Source organism: Macaca fascicularis, chromosome 12, assembly GCF_037993035.2.
Source record: "Macaca fascicularis isolate 582-1 chromosome 12, T2T-MFA8v1.1".
NCBI classification, from domain to species: Eukaryota; Metazoa; Chordata; class Mammalia; order Primates; family Cercopithecidae; genus Macaca; species Macaca fascicularis.
The window spans coordinates 64,774,833-64,794,925 of record NC_088386.1 but is presented as its reverse complement, the minus strand read 5'-3'; the positions used below and the strand labels follow the sequence as shown (position 1 = coordinate 64,794,925).

The following is a 20,093-nucleotide window of genomic DNA, read 5'->3' as shown; positions in this document are numbered from 1 at the left end:
GTATAAATGTGAGCTTGGTCTGGAGCAAAAATCATAAAACTCTTTAGCTTTAGAAAGAGAAACAAATTTAAGCTATTGTGTATTATTTACTTATTCACCAAGTATTTTCTAGAAGTGCCTATGATTTGCCCTGCACTGAATTACCTGCTTCTGACCACAGTATACATGCCAAGAAGCAGCAGTCACAATGCTTGCTGGGATTATGCATTGGATTGATTTATTAAGGTCTCAACAAATACTAGGCAACTCCCTAGAGGAGTCTTAAGCTAGTAGAAAATATTTGACGAATATAAAAACGATCAAAACTCAAGACAAAAGTAGTAGTTCCCTAAGGGAATTTAGTGAAAGCATTTGATGTGGTTCTGGGGCCTTCCTTTAGAATATTTGCCTCTAGGGTAAGAATGAACACTTTTCCAGTTCTCTTCCTCATAGGACATTTTCTTCAACCTTCAGGGAAAAAACCTGTTAAGAATAGGGAAAGGGCAAGGAGACTATAAAGGAGGAAGAGAAGAAAGATCTTTGCGTTTCGTGTTTGTCACCCATATACAAAATATACTCCTAGCCTTCTGATTCACATCTGTGACTTGGGTTTTTCTTATGACTCATATGCTTGTGGTAGTTAAGAACTATCTCTGTAGCCAGTACTGGAGATAACTTGAATGGTAAGCCTTGTGTATTCCAGTGACACACTGAAAAATCGTTTGAAGCCTACCCAATGGTGCTGAACCTTTGTTTGCCTTTCCTCTGAGTGTAAGGAGTATTCAAGAAATACAGCAGCTGGCCGTAGCCACGGTGAAGAAAGGGTTCTTATGTAGGAGCCATGGCCTTGGAACTGCTCACCTCCCCTTGTCTTTCTTTCCAGGGTGAAATTCACAGAGTGAAGACAGATGGCACCAACAGGACAGTGTTTGCTTCTATATCTATGGTGGGGCCTTCTATGAACCTGGCCTTAGATTGGGTTTCAAGAAATCTTTATTCTACCAATCCTAGAACTCAGTCAATTGAGGTAATGATTCCATAATACTATTTACACAAACATTGGATTTAAACTGATGTAAACTCTAGTATCAGGAATAGATCTCATGTGGATTTTGGAATCATTTTTAAGCAAGAAGAAAAAGGGAAAAAATACTAGTGTTAACTATCAAAGTCTCTGAAGTGAAAGAGGAAAACCACCTTAAAAAATTCTTTTTTTTTTTTTTAGACGAAGTCTCACTCTGTCACCCAGGCTGGAGTACAGTGGCACGATCTTGGCTCACTGCAACCTCCAGCTCCTGGGTTCAAGCAATTCTCCTGTCTCAGCCACCTGAGTAGCTGGGATTACAGGTGTGTGCCGCCATGCCTGGCTAATTTTTTGTATTTTTAGTAGAGATGGGGTTTCACCATGTTGGCCAGGCTGGTCTTGAACACCTGACCTCAAGCGATCCGCCCACCTCAACCTCCCAAAATGCTGGGATTATAGGCATGAGCCACCGTGCCTGGCTGGCAAAAATAAATTATTTGAACTTTCTATTGCTTTATTTTGTTTCCTCCTAATTATCAATACTACCTTGTTGCTATAAAAGTATTTTAGGTAATTTAAAAAATAATATATAAGAAGATCAATAAAAGTTACATAGGGAATCAACATAAAGGGAAGATTATGGTAAGCAGGGAATTTTTACTATGTTTCCTCATCTAATCTTCAGTGCTATTTCAGTTCTCAACCAAATTTATAGTTTGCCTTTGTTCTTAGATGGAAATCTTTCTATGGCTCCAGTACAGTTTTTCTAACAGCAAAACAGAAAGTAGAAACTCGATTCTAATTCCTCTGATACTCTCTTCTTCAAGATAAATGTTCTTTTTACTCTAATTCCCAGAAGAAATTCTAGATGAGGCACAGGTATGAAATCACATGAAGGAAGTCAGAGGTAACTTGACTAGTGTTGGTTTGCTCCACTCTGAGAGAAGGATAAAACATGGAAGGGATTATTAATTCATAATAATTTTGAAAGTGAAACTTCTCAAAGCAAGGAGAAGGTTTTGGTGGGCGATAGTTAGCAGAGCCCTGACAATCCACTGCTTTAGGTGGGCACCAGCTGGCAAGCTGGTTTTTCTTTGGAGCATTCAGAAAGACACTGAAGATGAGGAAGGCACACAGCAGCCTGGTGGCTAATTTAGAGCACCTATCTACACTAAAAAGCACTCTCTGTAGACTAAGAACACAGCCTATGTAGAGTTTGGTACTATCTGAGGTTTCATGCATCCATTGGTGATCTTGGAATGTATCCCCCATGGATGAGTGTGGACGACTGTTTTTATTTCTGCCAAATGAAGAAATAGGGAAAAGGTGTCCCAGACAGAGAAAAGAGCTCTCGCTGGAACAGTGCTTGAGTTTACAAAGATCTTTCACTAGCATCTAATTTAATCCTCGCAACATTCCTGAGGGCAGGCAGGTGTGGTAGCCATTCGTGATGAGAGGGAAATTAGCAGTACGCACAAATATCTCAAACTGGGTAGAATCACCAGGTGTTAACGTGAAGGGCCCCTTGGAGACTCCTCTGTTCAAGCTCTATTTTTTTTTTTTTTTTTTTTTTTTAACATAGGAAACCAAGGCCCACAGAAGCTAAGAGATTGTCTTAAATGGTCAGCTTCACTGCTCTAATTCCCAGGCAGTATTCTCTCTTTGCACTTTTATAAACTACAACTCTGGCAATCCAGACTGGTTTAACCCTCTTTGACAGTGGCAGAAAATACTTTTCATGATTTCAACTAAAACTCTCATCCTCCCATTAAACATAGACAACATTTACTGCCTAAGACACTTACTACGAAACTCACATCTCTCTAGAGTCCACCCAGTGCAAAGCTGTCTTAATTCCAAACGGCAATTAATATGCTTTTATTTTATCTCTTGGTCTCTTGATTAGTAAATGGGGTTCTTTTCTTTTAAACTGATAGTTTTCCAAAAGCAGGGAACATGTCTTTCCCATTAGTGTTAGGTACAATTGCAATAGCAGCCAGTTGGAGAAGAACTGAGCATGCATGTGTGTGTGGATTGGTAAGGCCACTTTAACCACATGAACCAAGAGTTTCTTATTATGCCCCGATGCAGTGAGGTACAGAGGAAAGATACTCTGATTTGGAGTCCAAAGACCTGGCTTTGAATCTGGGTTGCTTGCTTATTTTATTCATTCATTTAATGAGCACTAGGAAATGCTTTCTATGGATCAGCTGGTCCTGGATATTCCAAGATGAATAAAATATTTTTTTTTCTCTCTTTAAGTAGCTGACATATCTGTGAGATAGATACATAAACAAATACCTGTGCTTCAGTGTCATAAGTGTGATAAGGCCAGTGAATATAAAGTGCTAGTGATTGGAGGCAGAGGTATAAGTGAGGGGAGAGAGCATGCAGACTTCCCGTTCGTGGTTGCTTGTGAGCTGAGTCTTGAAAGATGACTAATACATCCTTCCTTATCCGAGGGTTTCACTTTCTGAGGTTTCAGTTACCTGCAGTGGTCTGAGAATAGGTGAGTACAGCACAATAAGATATTTAAAAGGCGAGAGAGCGAGAGACCACATTCACATAATTGTTATTACAGTATAGTGTTATAATTGTTCTATTTTCGGATTATTGTTAATCTCTTACCATGTCTAATTTATAAATTAAACTTTATCGTAGGTGTGTGTGTGCGGGAAAAAACATAGTAGACTTCAGTACTATGTGAGGTTTCAGGCATCCACTGGTGATCTTGGAATGTGTCCCTCAGGGATGAGGGGGGACGACTGTTTTTATTTCTGCCAAATGAAGACATAGGGAAAAGGTGTCCCAGGCAGAGAAAAACAGTAGAATAAAGACCCTGAAACATGGAAATGCATTTTGTGACTGGGGACAGCACTGCATTTTCTCTATTCATGAGCTATTTGACTATTTGACCTTGGACAAATTAACTTCTCTGAGCCTCTGTTTTCTCATCTGTACAGTGGAATTTATGGCTGAATAAGTAAAAGTACTTCATAACACGGAGGTATCCTGTAAATACAGAGCGCTGTTTCCCTCAAATGATCGATATTTTTAGAAATATCGATCTATGAGAATAAAAAGACCTATGAGAATAATGACCCAAGGGCAAATTGCCCTTTTAATGGTTTTACTGGTGTTTCCCCTTGGGTCATTTAAATTGTAAGTAATTCTTCCAGGTGATTGTTGGATTAATTAAGAAAATAGGAATCGTATTCACTTTCTGTTTACCTGTATAATATGCCTTCCTGCCTAAGAGTAGTTCGCGTTTAACTCCAACTTGAAAATAAGAGAAACATTGAAGAAACTATTATCCACTAGGGGTAGCTGTGCGCCCATCCACTAAAAGAAATTTTATAGCTGAATTGTGAAGCCTACAGAGTGGCCATGTGAGAGAGAGCTCTGCATATTCCAGAAAACAAGAAAAGGAACTTTGAACTAAAGAGATCCTTAGTCGTAGGAAAAGGAGAGAAATTGTAGCAGAAAGAGGCAAACTGAGAAAAGAAAAGTTACCTTAGTCCAAGCAGGAGTGAAAGATACCAGACAATAGAGAGAAAAAAATCTAGGGAAAAGAATGAGGGAGAGAAGAAGAATGTGTGTGTGTGTGTGTGTGTGTGTGTGTATGTGTGTGCATGTGTGCACATGCATAACAGATGGAGAATCACAGATAATCTATTTGTATTGAAAAGCAATTTTATAGAAAAACCTTAATGCAAAAATCAACAGGCATTTTCTGATTTCTTACTAGTTGTCTCTTAGACTGTCTTAGGTACGTATTAAAATAGCTTCATTGCAATAAGAAACTTCCTTCTAGTTCAATAAACCATATTTCTATGTGCTGTATCAGGGCCCTGTTAGCACTGCGATTGTAACAGTAATAATCACAAACAGCCTTGGGAAAGCCACTAAACCTCTCTAGGCCTCTTTTTCTTCATCTGTATTGAGAAAAATGATGGGATCTACCTCACAGAATTGTAAGGATCAAATACAATAATGTTTGCTCCAATACCTCATACATAGTATGTGACCAGTAGATGGACCAATTAAACAATATAAGTTTATTGAACACAGTTGTGCTGGGTGCTGTGCTAAGTGCTTTACCTGTATTATCTCTTAGACTGAGGTCTGTGCAGAAGATAATGCTTTCATCCATATTTGACTGATCAATTTCAGAGAGGTGAATTTATTTGCCTCAGGTTGTACAGTCAGGACCTGGCAGGGCAGAGATTTCAGCTCATGTGTTTCAGCTTAGGTTGTTGACTTGGAACAGAATTCACTGTACCTCTGAGTAAATTTGGACTATTTTGATTGACTGTGTTGGCAGTAATTGGCCACTAAGTGCCACGGCCTGGTCATCGGGGTGCAGGAAAGCTGTGGGTTCTCATTTGTCTCTTCCAGAGATTTCTCTTGGCTTTCCTGAAGGATTTTTGCAGTTTCTTCAGGCAGTGGCTCTGTATGTTTTCCCAACTGAGTCTTCCTTTTATCCATAAAAATGTTCCCTCCTGAAATTTTAGGTGAATTGGAAGTAGGAACTTGGGAGGTGATTTTACTTCTCTTACTCTCCTTGTCTATTGAGCTAATTTCCTCATTTCCCTGAAGTGCAATAGAGATGATCTGAAATCTCATGCAAACCCTCTCTCGTTCATCCCTAATTGTGCTTTGGAATTTGTTTTGTATATAAGTTCTCCTTCATCTCAGTTTCCTTTGGTTCCCCTTATGAAACTCAGTTCTAATAAGTTATTTTATGCTATAGGTTTTGACACTCCACGGAGATATCAGATACAGAAAAACACTGATTGCCAATGATGGGACAGCTCTTGGAGTTGGCTTTCCAATTGGCATAACTGTTGATCCTACTCGTGGGTGAGTATTCATAAATGGCACATGTCTTCTATGCAACATTGTTCTTGTTAATGCCAGGGTCTGACAAAATGGAAGATTTCAAATTTAGGACATCTTCTGATTTCATATGTTAACATTTGAATAATAATGGAGCTCAGTGAGAAAGAGAAATAGCTCTGACCTGTATTTAGTGTGCAGGATACTGTTTATATTTTATTCTGTGGTCTTCAAATGAACAACACTGGATTTAAAATTAATTCCAAACAAGCAAGACTTTTAGGAATTTTAAAATAGCATTATAAGAATTGACAATATATTCTGACTTTGAAAGGACACGGAAAGCTCTAAGGGGATGTGTAACATTTGCAATAGACCTTGAAGGATGAGAAGCCTTCTAGTAGGCGGAGAATGGGTTGCAACCAGGCAGTGGTTCTTGAGGCCGAGGGAGCAATGAAGGCACAGAAGTATGGCGGCACTTAGCATGATTGTGGGGAGAGCTGGAACCAGAGGCTTAGAGTAGGGAGCTGTTGACCACATGGGAGATACAGTAGATAAGGTCATTTGGGGACAAATCATGGAGGGCCTTTAATATCATGCTAAGGAATTGAACTTTATTCTTTTGAGTAATAAGGAGCAAGTAGGGATTTTTTTTTAAATTTCAACCTTTATTTTAGATATAGGGGTCACATGTGCAGGTTTGTTACATGGGTATATTGTATCCAGATAGTGAGCATAGTACCCAATAGTTAGTTTTTCAACCCATGCTCTGTTCTCTTCCTCCCCTCTCTAATAGTCCACGGTGTCTATTTTTCCCATGTTTATGTCCATGTGTGGTCTATGTTTAGCTCCCACTTACAAGTGAGAACATGTAGTATTTGGTTTTCTCTTCCCAGCAAGGAATTCTGAGGAAGGGAGTGATAGAACCAAATTTGTGTTTTAGAAAAATTGGTCAGGATTGATGTGGAGAGAGGCCAGGGCCAGGGAGACCAGTTAGGAGAAAATGGACTTAATGGATGTCAGCTGGAGTCTTCTGGTCTGTTTGATTGGCTATTTCATTCTGTTGATCTACTATACCATATTATAAACCAGAATAACGAATTGTAAAATATAAGCATTGATTTTTTAAAAAAGAGATTGTCACATCATTCCAAGTGGATTTTGGCTTAATGTTTGAAAGTCATCAGATTCTTAGGCCTAGGAGAGCACTGGAGAAGTAATTTGTATTAGCTGTTTCAGACAAGGATGACATGGAAACCAAATCCAATTCTTAAACGGCACAAGAAGCAAACATTCTATTCTGTGCCTGCTGGCTTGTACTAGTTTTCAGTTATTCTTTCTAGAAGAAGGACCATCTTAGGTTTTAAATTCTACTTTTGAAACTCAGGTTCACTTATTATTTATTTTTCATTTATCAGACATTTCTGCATTGTGCACCTTTTTGGGTGGTGTATTAGTTAAGATAGGCTAACTGTCGGAGCAAATAAACTCCAAAATATGTAATAGCTCAAAGAAAATAGAAATTTATTTGTATTTTATATGGGCAGTGGGGTTTGGGCAGAAGATGGGAGGAAGCTCTACTCTACATAGTCATTCCAGGACCCAGGCTGATGGATGCTCTGCCATCTTCGGTAGGAGGCTTCCTAGGTCATTCTAAGTATCAGCATCTTTTGAGCAGTAAAGGAAAGAACATTCAGAAATTTGCTGGGAGGTTTTTATGAGCCAGGCCTACAAGTAGTGCACACCACTTCTGCTCACACCCCTTAAGTTACAGTTGGGTCACGTGACCACAGCTAACTGCACAGAAGGACATGCAGTCCACCTATTTACCTAGAGAGAAGAGGAAGACATTAATTTTGGCAAGTGGAAGCAGTCTCTTTCATGGGGCCATGTTGGGGAGTTTCGAGGGTGGATACAAGGATTAAAGACCTAATTTGCAACCTTTGCAACCTTAAGGATTTATGGCTTAGTAAGGAGGGTAAGGCCCCTGTATAAAGAACAATAACCCAGGTTCATATATGATTAAGAGCCATAAGAGAGGCTAACAATATTGGGATGATAGTGCTATAAAGAGGCGACCTTTCAGCTTGGTGGAAGAGATATCATTTGGACTGGATCTTAAAGCATAGCTAGAATTTCACTAGGCAGAGCTAGCTTTTAAGATATATCATGTGATATGAAGGATGGAAGGTCAGGAGCAAAGGGACAGAAAATAGAGTGTTTGTTCAAGTGACTAAGAGCAACCCAGTTGGGTTGGGAGATGATTAGAAGAGCTTAGAATTTTGTCAGAGGACATAGGAGGAGAAAAAAGACAGAAACTTGAGGATCTAATGTCTTGGATTCTCAGTGAAGGGAAAGTCTTGAGAAAGTTGTGGTAAATGTTACTGAACCAGTTGTTGCAGAAAAATATCTTTGTGGATGATCATTAATAAAGAGCTGAGGCGATCACAGAGTCTCTGGTGGTATTCGAGAGAGGATGTTCAATAGAGATAGTAGAAGTTAAAAGAATGGAAGGAGGATGAGGAAATGTGGATACTCTTTTAAGAGTTTTGTATTGGAAAGTTAGAGAAAGATAAAGTTGTAGGTCAAAATGTAACAGGAAAATGTCTTTCAGAATAGAGAAACCTGAGCGTATTCTTTAGCAGCAGATGAAAGATCAATGATGAAGAAATAATTGATTGAGAGTGAAAGTTATGGGGAAGGAATTAGAAATTTATGAAGAACAGGAATGACTTGAAAGAGTCAATATGGGGAACATGATATAAAATCTGCTAGGGATGAGAATCCTCAGCTTAGATTAGGAAACTTAAATTTTTAGTGAACTCAGAATTCACGAAAGTTTTGTGCTATGTCCATGAAATTCTTGGTAACCTGAAATGGGAGAGGAGAAAGAAAAAAAAAAATGGCAGAAACCCAGGGTTGGAGATTAGCTTAGGCACAGTGGGAGCCCAAAAGAATAAATAAGAATATTGTTGAAATGGTTACATATGATGTCCAGGTGTAGAGGGACTGGAGGGTTGGGAGCTCAGGCAGGGTTTAAGGGCAAAAAATAAGTTTAATAGGAAAAATTAAAGCAAGGAGGAAATGAGTTTTTGGTCAAAGCAGAGCATTTCAGTTTGAGAACTTAGGGGCAGAGAAGTTTAGAGTTGAAGATGAAATTCAAGGGATGGGCATATTGATTTGGTGGTGGAAGAGGTAGGTGAATAAAGATTATTTAAATGAAGGGGTTTGAGGACTTTTCAGAAAAGAATGTAAGAGGATTATCTATTGAAGATATAGAAGGAGGTGCAACCAAAAGGAATTAAAAGTTGGGTACAAGTCTAGAAGTTTTTCTTCGGTGGAAATGGAAAGCAGCCCTTCATATACTTTAATACATTTTTCACATATCATGGGTTTGGCAATGCTGTGTGATTATGGTTCATGTGTACATGATCGCTGTGAAATAGAAAGAAAAAAGAAGTCTTCCTGACTCCATAACAGCATGATAATGAGATTCCACTCTCACAGAAAAGTGTTACTCATCATTTCTCCTATTTTCTGTGTCAGTTTTCAAAAGTCTTTGCATTTTTCATCACAGAAATCAGGTTAGGTAATTAAGTAGCTGGTTCTGTGGTAGATGGTGATTTGGAGAAGAACTGAATGAGGCCTGATAAGTGATCAGGGAGTGTACTTGGCAGCTTTTTATATTAGCTTTGGCCTTCACTATGTACTGAAGATGGAGGGATTATTGATGTAGGCTTCTTCCTTGTCATAAGCTTCCCACACATCTGACCTTGCTAAAGGTTCAGCTGCCAGTGGGAAACGCTAGCCTCTTATTCCAGACACCATTTTAAATGGCCTCTACTCTGATTATAGTTAAGAAATAAATATACTGACATTGGTAGAACACTGGTGAAATACCCCTCCACATTGTATGCAATGAGATATTGATTTTCAGCTTTTACCCATTATATTGTGAGCATCTTGAGGACAAGTAATACACATTGTCATCTATGTCACTGACTCAAATCCACCTTCTGTTTTGTTACATGCTGGTGTTTTTCATGGTTGTAGGAAGCTGTACTGGTCAGACCAGGGAACTGACAGTGGGGTTCCTGCCAAGATTGCCAGTGCTAACATGGATGGCACATCTGTAAAAACTCTCTTCACTGGGAACCTCGAACACCTGGAGTGTGTCACCCTTGACATCGAGGAGCAGAAACTCTACTGGGCAGTCACTGGAAGAGGAGTGGTATGAGCACCCTTTCAGTTTTTGGTCTTTATGCTGAGCTGGCATAGCTGATGCTGAGTGTTCTGAGCTGTCAGGCAGTGGTTCTTGAACAATCTTACTTGGTAACTTGCCCTTTCTCCCAATAACTTCTTTCCCTTGCACATACCTTGCCCCTAGCTGAAGTTCAGTTCTTTACAGTATGTGCATACTTCCCTGTAGGGTAATGTTTATTAATTTTCCCACCAACGTTTGTTTTTCTTCAGGACAAATTAATTCCATTTGTCATTTTTTACTTGTCCTTTCAGAGCCGTTTCTTTCATGGTTTGGTGATTTCAGTGTTTTTCTTTGAAAGTACTATGGGTTCTCCAATTATAGGGAATATATACATACACACCTATATATAGAGAGAGAATATATATGAGAAAAATATGGAATATATATCTATACTATATGGTATATAGAATCTATATAGATGCTATATATGCTATACAGAATATATATCTATTATATTTGTAGAATATAGAATATATTTTTATGGAATACAGAATATATATCTATTCTATATAAAATATAGAATTTATATACCTGTATAGGATATAGGCATATTCCATGTATCTACCTATGTGTGTGTGTATGTATGTATGTATGTATGTATATATTTATTTAATGTAGCAAGGTTCTGAGCTCAGCATTCCCTCATAGCTACACATTCTTCTCTAATATTCTAACATGATTAATACACATGTGAAATTTTCTTTAGTGGTAATTTTCAACTCCAAGGTTGGGTTCATTATGTTCTACAATAAGAAGCAGAAACTGTAAAGTCTCATTCGCTCATTGAAATAGTATTTGACCTTCACTGCTGTGCTTATGTAGCTGGGGCTAGGCACATAGACGGTGCTCAATAATAATTATTGATGAAGCATTGCTTTGGGTGCTGAATTGAATATATGCTAGTCTCTCCCTTGCTTTTTAACAGTAGTTATTTCAGATCCTTGACATTGATGCTTTTCATAATATTGTGCAGTAGGTTTGGCTTTCAGTTCATTGTTTGTTCAACAAGTACTAACTTCACTCCAAATATGGACCTATAATGATGGTAAGCTTTGGAGATTAAAAAGAAGTGATGATGTGTGTGAAAACACTTTGCAGAGTTGGATACATGTGTGCAGTGATGAGGAAGCTCTTGCTACGTGGTATGGTTTCTGTACGCACATCTGATAGGACACAGCTTCTGAATCTGCGAGCTTGTTAGTGGTGTGACTCTCCAACCTTTCTCCTAGTGTAGTTCCCTTATTTCTCCTTCACTCTCCTGGTTTAATCATCACCAAATCCTGCAATCCATCCTCAGCCTGTCACTCATGCCCAGATCTTTTCTGCCACCTCCACCATTCTGAGCAACCTCTCTCTGGCCTTGACTAGGCATGGCCTTCAGTGGTGAAACCTGTTTTCGTGTTGGAGACATGTTTTCTTCATAAAGCCACAGTCAGCAAATTGGATCATGGCTCAGCTTGGAGCCTTGCCCTGAGGACTAGCTCCCAACACTTCTGTGAGGTTGCTCAGCTAATCTGGCCCTGGTCTCCGCTCCCTCTGCAGCGCTCCTCCAAGCTCATGTTCCTTATGTTCTAAATTCTAGAACTTTGATCAGTTTCTAGGGCATAACAACTCTTGTAACTGCTGGGCTACCTTGCCAGCCGTGGCAGTAAAGCAACACTTTGTGTCTCTCACCAATACCCAGCCCAGATCCTGGCACAGAGCAGGCACTTGAGGCAGGTTTTTGGAGTGAAATTAAACCAGCTACATCTATATTTCATTTTTCTTCCAGAAGAAACTGACTACTTATCATTTTCCCTTAGGGACTTTATTCTTGTGGTTCTTTTCCAGTTTACCAAAGCCATTTTGATTAAAGCTTGTTATCTGTTCCAATATAATGGCACCATTTTTGGCCGCGTCCCGTCTTGCTGTCCTCTGTGGTTGTTTGGGGGCATATTTCCAATCTCTATTACATAAATTGTCAGTGAAGCTGTTAAACTCAGGGTGAGTCGGCTCCTGTGCAATGGCTCACACTTAGATGTTTGAGTACATCTTTGACCAGAATATCACATGCAGAGACTAGTGGTTTAGCTCCCTTTTCTTCCCCATGCCACCTGAAAAGGTTGACTGACTCATGTGAGCTCTGTCTTCACTATCAGTGAAATGGGCACAGTGACATTTTCCTGACCTGCTGCTTGGTGTAGTTGTGATCAAATCAGAAAGTAGATGTGAAAAATCTCTGTAAGGGATAGAGAGCTGGATAAATGTGAGACATTATAATTAGGGGAATATTAATGTTTAAATATTCAAAAATTTCACTGTGAATCCATGAAACTAACGAAAATTCCGATCCTTTAGATTGAAAGAGGAAACGTGGATGGAACAGATCGAATGATCCTGGTACACCAGCTTTCCCACCCCTGGGGAATTGCAGTCTATGATTCTTTCCTTTATTATACTGATGAACAGTATGAGGTCATTGAAAGAGTTGACAAGGCCACTGGGGCCAATAAAATAGTCTTGAGAGATAATGTTCCAAATCTGAGGGGTCTTCGAGTTTATCACAGACGCAGTAAGTATTTGTCACTGAAATACATTTGTGGGTGTATAATGCATATTCACACATAACTTACATTTGTAAGCACACACCCACACAGAGTTTCATGTACATACACGTGCATGCAAATTGAAATTACCCAAAATATTTAAAAAATGATAATGAAGTCTTAAGCATGGTTAAGTGCCAAGGGCTAATTTGGCATCTGAAAGGCCCGATTGACTTTAGAGTAAGTTTATTCCGTTTCTCTTTCCATTACTTTCAATTCCTTACTTTGCTTTTGCTTCACAGAGCTCCCTGACATATTATCTGTTTTCTATTTTTGTGTTACTTATTAGAATATAACCTCCATAAGGGCAGGCATTTTGTCTGTCTTGTTTACTGCTCAATACTCAGTGATTAGAATAGTGCCTGGCACATAGAAGGTGCTCAGGGCATATTAGTTGGATGCCTGCTGGAAAAGTGTTAATGGGATGGAATTTTTAGTCTTAAAAGGAATACTTTTGGATGTTGCCTATTTCAACATTTTTAAAAAAGATAATCTTAACTTCTGATTTACCCCTTTAAATTAGTGTTATGATACAGGTAGTATTTTTTGATGTATTTTATAGCTTTTGTCTTCAGCCAAAGATGATCAAACAATTTGTTTCCTGTCCTATAACCTAAGTTTGTCACTAGGTATTTTTTTTTAACTGCATGTGAAAGAAACACATGCAATAAAAATTAATTTTTTATTCCTATAAAGAATATTCTTTATTTTTTTATTTTTCCATAGGTTTTTGGGGTACAGGTGGTATTCAGTTACATGCGTAAGTTCTTTGGTGGTGATTTGTGAGATTTTGGAGCATCCATCACATGAGCAGTATACACTGTACCCTATTTGTAGTCTTTTATCCCTCACCCCACTCCCAGCCTTCCCCCAAGTCCCTAAAGTCCATTGTATCATTCTTAGGCCTTTGTGTCCTCATAGCTTAGCTCACATACCAGTGAGAACATACGATGTTTGGTTTTCCAATCCTGCGTTACTTCACTTTGAATAATAGTCTCCAGTTTCATCCAGGTCACTGGGAATGCCATTAATTCAAGGATTATTCTTTAAATCTTCTTATTTCATATATTTTAAAAAACAAATAATCACATTATTGATCATGTAACTGAACGTATTCTTTTAAGTGCCAGTTCATAGGCAAATTATGAACAGATTTATATACTGACCTCCGTAATCCTCACATGATTTGTAGAAAAAAACAATTGAAGCCCCATTACCTAACTATTATACAATAGTTGGGTTACTGGTTTCATACCTTTAGGTGTTATTGTATAAGCTCTAGTCTCTCCAATATTGTTTTTAGATTAGCTCAGCTACTATATGTTGGTTATTAATTTTTAGAATAAATTATTTGGTGACCCAATTAAAGAAATTTGAGATGGGGTGGCGAGTAGCTAGGATCAAAAGTTACAAACAGATTTTGTTTTCGTTTAGATACTGCGGAATCCTCAAATGGCTGTAGCAACAACATGAATGCCTGTCAGCAGATTTGCCTGCCTGTACCAGGAGGATTGTTTTCCTGCGCCTGTGCCACTGGATTTAAACTCAATCCTGATAATCGGTCCTGCTCTCCATATAACTCTTTCATTGTTGTTTCAATGCTGTCTGCAATCAGGGGCTTTAGCTTGGAATTGTCAGATCATTCAGAAACCATGGTGCCAGTGGCAGGCCAAGGTATGCCAACTCCAATATAAGTAAGATTTGACTTCATCTGGCACCAGGTTGAAATCCCTGGTGCCATGAAAACATTTCTTCATGTCTGGATTCAGTGCATAATGAAGCTTTCCTTTCCCTTCAAATCAACTGGCACAGCCTAAAGTGTTTTTCAAACTTTAATGTGTCTCAGAATCACCTGGAGGGCTCACAGCAACACAGCGCCAGGCCTCGTTGCCAGATTTTTCTGATTTTGTAGTCTAGGGTAGGGCCAGAGAATCTGCACTCCTAATAAGCTCCCAGGGCATGCTGATGGTGCTGGCCCATGGATCACACTAAGAACCACAGGCCTAGAGCAATATAGAATGTAGCATGGGTTTGCAAGAAGTACTACAGAGTTAGTGTTCTGAAGAACCGTGCTTTATTTCTGGCTACTAATGGAGATTTACGGTAGAAGGTATACTATTATTTCATATAGTAATGAAATAGTCCACAAATATGATTTATTAATATATATTTGGTGAATTGAAGCAAAAGAGTTCACAGTATTAGTCCCTCTTTAGTAATCCTATTTTTGCAGCACTTTGTGCTTACATACTCTGAATGTATAAAATGATCACTTGCTTCCTAGATGAACCAAGGTTTTTAGGTATACCTTGGCACAGGAGGAACTAAGAATTTTCTAAGACTGCTAGGAGAATGTCACAGGCTAAAAATAGAAATACAGGGTAGAAAGGAAGGAAAAAAGGATGAAGTGAATGAAGGGCTGGAAGAGATGGTCAGAAAATACAGAAATGAACCAGGGGAAAGGAGTCAGAGAGCTTCCAGTCCCACACATCCTCCTGCCTGATGGTCATGTTCCCGTGGACTCATGACTCCTCTTTGTTTTTCCATATCTAAAAAGTTATGGATCTAAGTTATCATCTTGAACAGATATGACAAATTCAATCGTTTTTTCTCCCAGCTTTTCATTAAAAAAAAGTTCAAACACAGAAACGTTGAAAGATTTAGCAAATATCCTATATCCTTTACCAAGATTTAACAGTTGTTAACATTTCATCACATTTGAGCTCTCAATCTGTGTGTGTGTGTACATGCATATGCATTCACATTCATTTTTATGAACCTTTTGAAAATAAATTTTAATATACCATGCCACTTTACCCCTACATATGTTAGCATACAGTTTCAAAGGGCATTATTAAATATTCATAATCGTATTTCTCCAGTTGGCCTCACAACATTTTATATATAGCTGTTTTGTTCCATCCAAGATCTAATCAAGATTCATGCATTGCACTGGGAATATCTCATTAGTTTCTTCTAATTTGGAGTAGTTGCCTCTAGCTTTTTGCTATGACATTGATGTTTTAAAGAGGCAGACCTGCTGTCTTTGAGAATCCCACACTGAGGATTTGTCAGAATATTTAGCCTGTCTTTCATTTTTTACCCTGTAGTTCTCATGAAATGGAAGTTAGGTCTAATTGCTTGATTAGATCAAGGTTAAATACATTTAGCAAAAATACTTTATAGGTTATGCTGTGTTAGTTGATACAGAATCTTATCAGGAAGAACATAATGTCAGCTTGTCCTGCTCTTAGTGGCGTTTGAGTTTGATCACTGGTTAAGGTGGTCACTGCTACACTGCTGCTTTTTAAAGGTATATTTTTTTCCTTCTTAATTTGGGTGAAATCTATGCAGTCACACTTGGGCCCTGTGAATGTCTTGGCTCCCAAGCACGTTTTACCCTTTGGTTTTGGCAGCCATTGATGATCCTTGTTTGAAATGATTATTTAATTGAAGATTGCAAAATGGTGATTTTCTTATTCTAGCATTCCCTTTATATTTGTTAGATAATATTCTTCTATAAAGGAAAGCTCTTCGTTTCTCCCCAATTTATCTTTTAAAAAATTTATTATCATCGTGGGGTCAAATTTTTATTTTTTAAATTCAGTGTGTTACAATCAATTACTATAATCCTTCTTTTGATGTTCTAGTGGATCCATTTTGGCCAGGGAGCCTCTTCAAGTGAGCACCTGTATACTTCTGTGTACACCTTGTTTCTTGGTACAATAAGATGTTTCATGCTCACTTTGTACCTTCCCTGCCTAAATCTATAACCAGCATTTCTCCCGGGAGCCAGAGCTCCTTATTGTGGGAAAGAGTATTAGAAACCAAGATGTGGGTTGTAGGCCTGCTCACTGCAACTGGGAAAAAAGGGTTTCATTTTGTAATGGGGAGATGCTCAGAGCAGGGGGTTGGGAATGAGGGTTTGAGAGGAAGGGCAGACATTTAAAAGTTCTACTTGCAGTGACAGCATTGTTTAATGATCATTTCTTAACTTCCAGGACGAAATGCACTGCATGTGGATGTGGATGTGTCCTCTGGCTTTGTTTATTGGTGTGATTTTAGCAGCTCAGTGACATCTGATAATGCGATCCGTAGAATTAAACCAGATGGATCTTCTTTGATGAACATTGTTACACATGGAATAGGAGAAAATGGAGTCCGGGGTATTGCAGTGGATTGGGTAGCAGGTATATAAGCTGTATGGTGATTTTAATGGATTTGCATCTCTGTCGTCTTATTTTATGCTCGAAAGTTTAGCCTAACTCCATGTGCTACAGGTTTGTTTTTCTAGACAATTATTAAGATGATTTAAGATACATTGAATTTAGATTAAGCTATGTGTCTATTTGATAAATGATATGGTGTTTCAGTTTACAGATTCGTAACAAATTAATCATTATCATTTTCTTCTGTTATTAACATAATCTGAAGACAAAAATGGTTAACATATTAAATTATTTGGATTTGGTTTTTTTACACTTAGATATGCACCTGATTTCTGCATTAGAAATTTTCTAAATTTTCAAGAGAAAGGGATATAAAAATATAAACTATGGAACTGCATTCATTTACTTTGAAGCTGAGCAATTTTAGTTGCCAAATTCTTAATTGCTTCCTTTTATTCATATATAAAAATCACTTAGATAATGAGATATTTTATTAGTAATTTTTTTAAGTACTTGGTCCAGTATTACATTAACTTAGTTGTATTGATTCATGCACATAAGCTTGAATAACCACTCATTTTTATCACTCATTTGAGTAAAAATACCACTCATAATTAGTGGTATTATATGTTTTGGAATATAATCCAATTCTACATAAAATCAGTATCATTGGATCAAGCTTGGTAAGTAGGCATCACTTAAAAATATTAGCATGTAGGCAGGACGTGGTGGCTCATGCCTGTAATCCCAGCACTTTAGGAGGCTGAGGCAGGCGGATCACCTGAGGTCAAGAGTTCGAGACCAGCCTGACCAACATGGTGAAACCCCATCTCTACTAAAAACACAAAAATTAGCCAGCTATGGTAGTGTGTGCCTGTAATCCCAGCTACTCAGGAGGCTGAGGCAGGATAATCGCTTGAACCCAGGAGGAAGTGGTTGCAGTGGGCCGAGATTATGCCACTGCCATCAAGCCTGGGTGACAGAGTGAGACTCTGTCTCAAAAAAAAAAAAAAAAAAAAAAAGGGGGGGGAATATTAACATGTATTATGAAAATCTAAGTACTATATAGTAAGAGTTTATTGCAAAAAGTAAATATGGTAGTATGGTTAAATAAAGCTTTAACTGGGTTCCTAACTCCTGTTCCTGATTAGAAATGACTATTTCTGAGGGTATAGATAAAGCAGTAGTCAGCAAACTAGGGTCTGTGGGTCAAATGCAGCCTGTTGCCTGTTTTTGTAAATAAAGTTTTATTGTAACACAGCTATGCCCATTTATTTGTGTATTGTCTATGGCTGCTTTCATGTTATAGTGGCAGGGTTGGGTACTTGTTAAAGAAACCATATGCTCTGCAAAGCCTAAAATATTTATTATCTGGCCCTTTACAGAAAAAGTTTGCCAACCCTGGATTAAAGGATTGGCAATGAGCAAATACATACATAGCAAGTAGAGTTAGGTAACGAAAAAATGTATCAGTAACATATTTCACATTGGCCTGATTTCTCCAGAGGCGGTTTGAATCTGATATAGGAACAAAATATGTGTGTCTTGGTACTAGCATTGATAGTTCAACAACAGGCTTTCAACTACATGGAATCAATAATTTGCGACCATTCTCTACTTATTATACTATCTTCACAAAGTTATCTTTTTATTCTAGCATTTACATGAGGCTTAAAGGGAAATGGACTTTTGTTATGGTCACTTTTAGAAGGCCCATGGGATGAACACACCTACATTAGTTAGAAAGACTAAGGAAAAACTTCATGTTAACCTTAAGCACAAAGAGCATTTGATAACATCAATAACAACCTGAGATGCTGCTGGTGCTCCCTCTTTGCTACTTTTATCATATTGGGGTAGAAGTTGTCCTATGAAAATGTATATTTAGAGTGTTTCAAGTTGGTATTGAGCATTTAGAGCTTCAGGTAGAAAAGGGGGGACATTCTGGAAAATATACCTTTCAGTAGAAAGTGGGTTATGATGTTGCTATGAATTCTAATGTACTTTAGAAGCTGAAGATAGGCACATTCTCTCTAAGTTTGAAGACGCAATCTCTGTAATTCCTAGGAGTAAGAATTTAGTTTTCAAAGCCTAGACTGGGACATTTATTTATCATCTTGGAAAAGACAACATATAGTGACCCAAACTTCAACCTTATACATTTTGTTCTGAATTTGGAAAGTTCTCCCTTTTTTTCTTCTTGGTTCTCCATTGATCAGCATGCACTTTCATTTTCCCATAGGAAATCTTTATTTCACCAATGCCTTTGTTTCTGAAACACTGATAGAAGTTCTGCGGATCAATACTACTTACCGCCGTGTTCTTCTTAAAGTCACAGTGGACATGCCTAGGCATATCGTTGTAGATCCCAAGAACAGATACCTCTTCTGGGCTGACTATGGGCAGAGACCAAAGATTGAGCGTTCTTTCCTTGACTGTACCAATCGAACTGTGCTTGTGTCCGAGGGCATTGTCACCCCACGGGGCTTGGCAGTGGACCGAAGCGATGGCTACGTTTATTGGGTTGATGATTCTTTAGATATAATTGCAAGGATTCGTATCAATGGAGAGAACTCTGAGGTGATTCGTTACGGCAGTCGTTACCCAACTCCTTATGGCATCACTGTTTTTGGAAATTCTATCATATGGGTAGATAGGAATTTGAAAAAAATCTTCCAAGCCAGCAAGGAACCAGAGAACACAGACCCACCCACAGTGATAAGAGACAATATCAACTGGCTAAGAGATGTGACCATCTTTGACAAGCAAGTCCAACCCCAGTCACCAGCAGAGGTCAACAACAACCCTTGCTTGGAAAATAATGGTGGGTGCTCTCATCTCTGCTTTGCTCTGCCTGGATTGTACACCCCGAAATGTGACTGTGCCTTTGGGACCCTAGAAAGTGATGGCAAGAATTGTGCCATTTCAACAGAAAATTTCCTCATCTTTGCTTTGTCTAATTCCTTGAGAAGCTTACACTTGGACCCTGAAAACCATAGCCCACCTTTCCAAACAATAAATGTGGAAAGAACTGTCATGTCTCTAGACTATGACAGTGTAAGTGATAGAATCTACTTCACACAAAATTTAGCCTCTGGAGTTGGACAGATTTCCTATGTCAGCCTGTCTTCAGGGATCCATACTCCAACTGTCATTGCTTCAGGTAAGTGCACTCCAGGTGCTGCTTATCCTGCAAGTAGACACAATGGGGTCAACACACATGGATGACTGAG

General features: G+C 38.5%; 1 protein-coding gene across 1 annotated transcript in view; it reads left to right on the top strand.

Moving 5' to 3' along the window:
• The window catches only part of LRP2 (LDL receptor related protein 2), a 213,793-nt gene that overhangs the window by 117,398 nt on the left and 76,302 nt on the right, over positions 1-20,093 (top strand). The window contains exons 33-39 of the mRNA XM_005573401.5: positions 863-1,006; positions 5,757-5,866; positions 9,896-10,073; positions 12,444-12,657; positions 14,126-14,365; positions 16,693-16,881; positions 19,103-20,023. Of these exons, the coding sequence (XP_005573458.3) occupies positions 863-1,006; positions 5,757-5,866; positions 9,896-10,073; positions 12,444-12,657; positions 14,126-14,365; positions 16,693-16,881; positions 19,103-20,023 (1,996 nt within the window). The remainder of the gene's footprint in view (positions 1-862; positions 1,007-5,756; positions 5,867-9,895; positions 10,074-12,443; positions 12,658-14,125; positions 14,366-16,692; positions 16,882-19,102; positions 20,024-20,093) is intronic.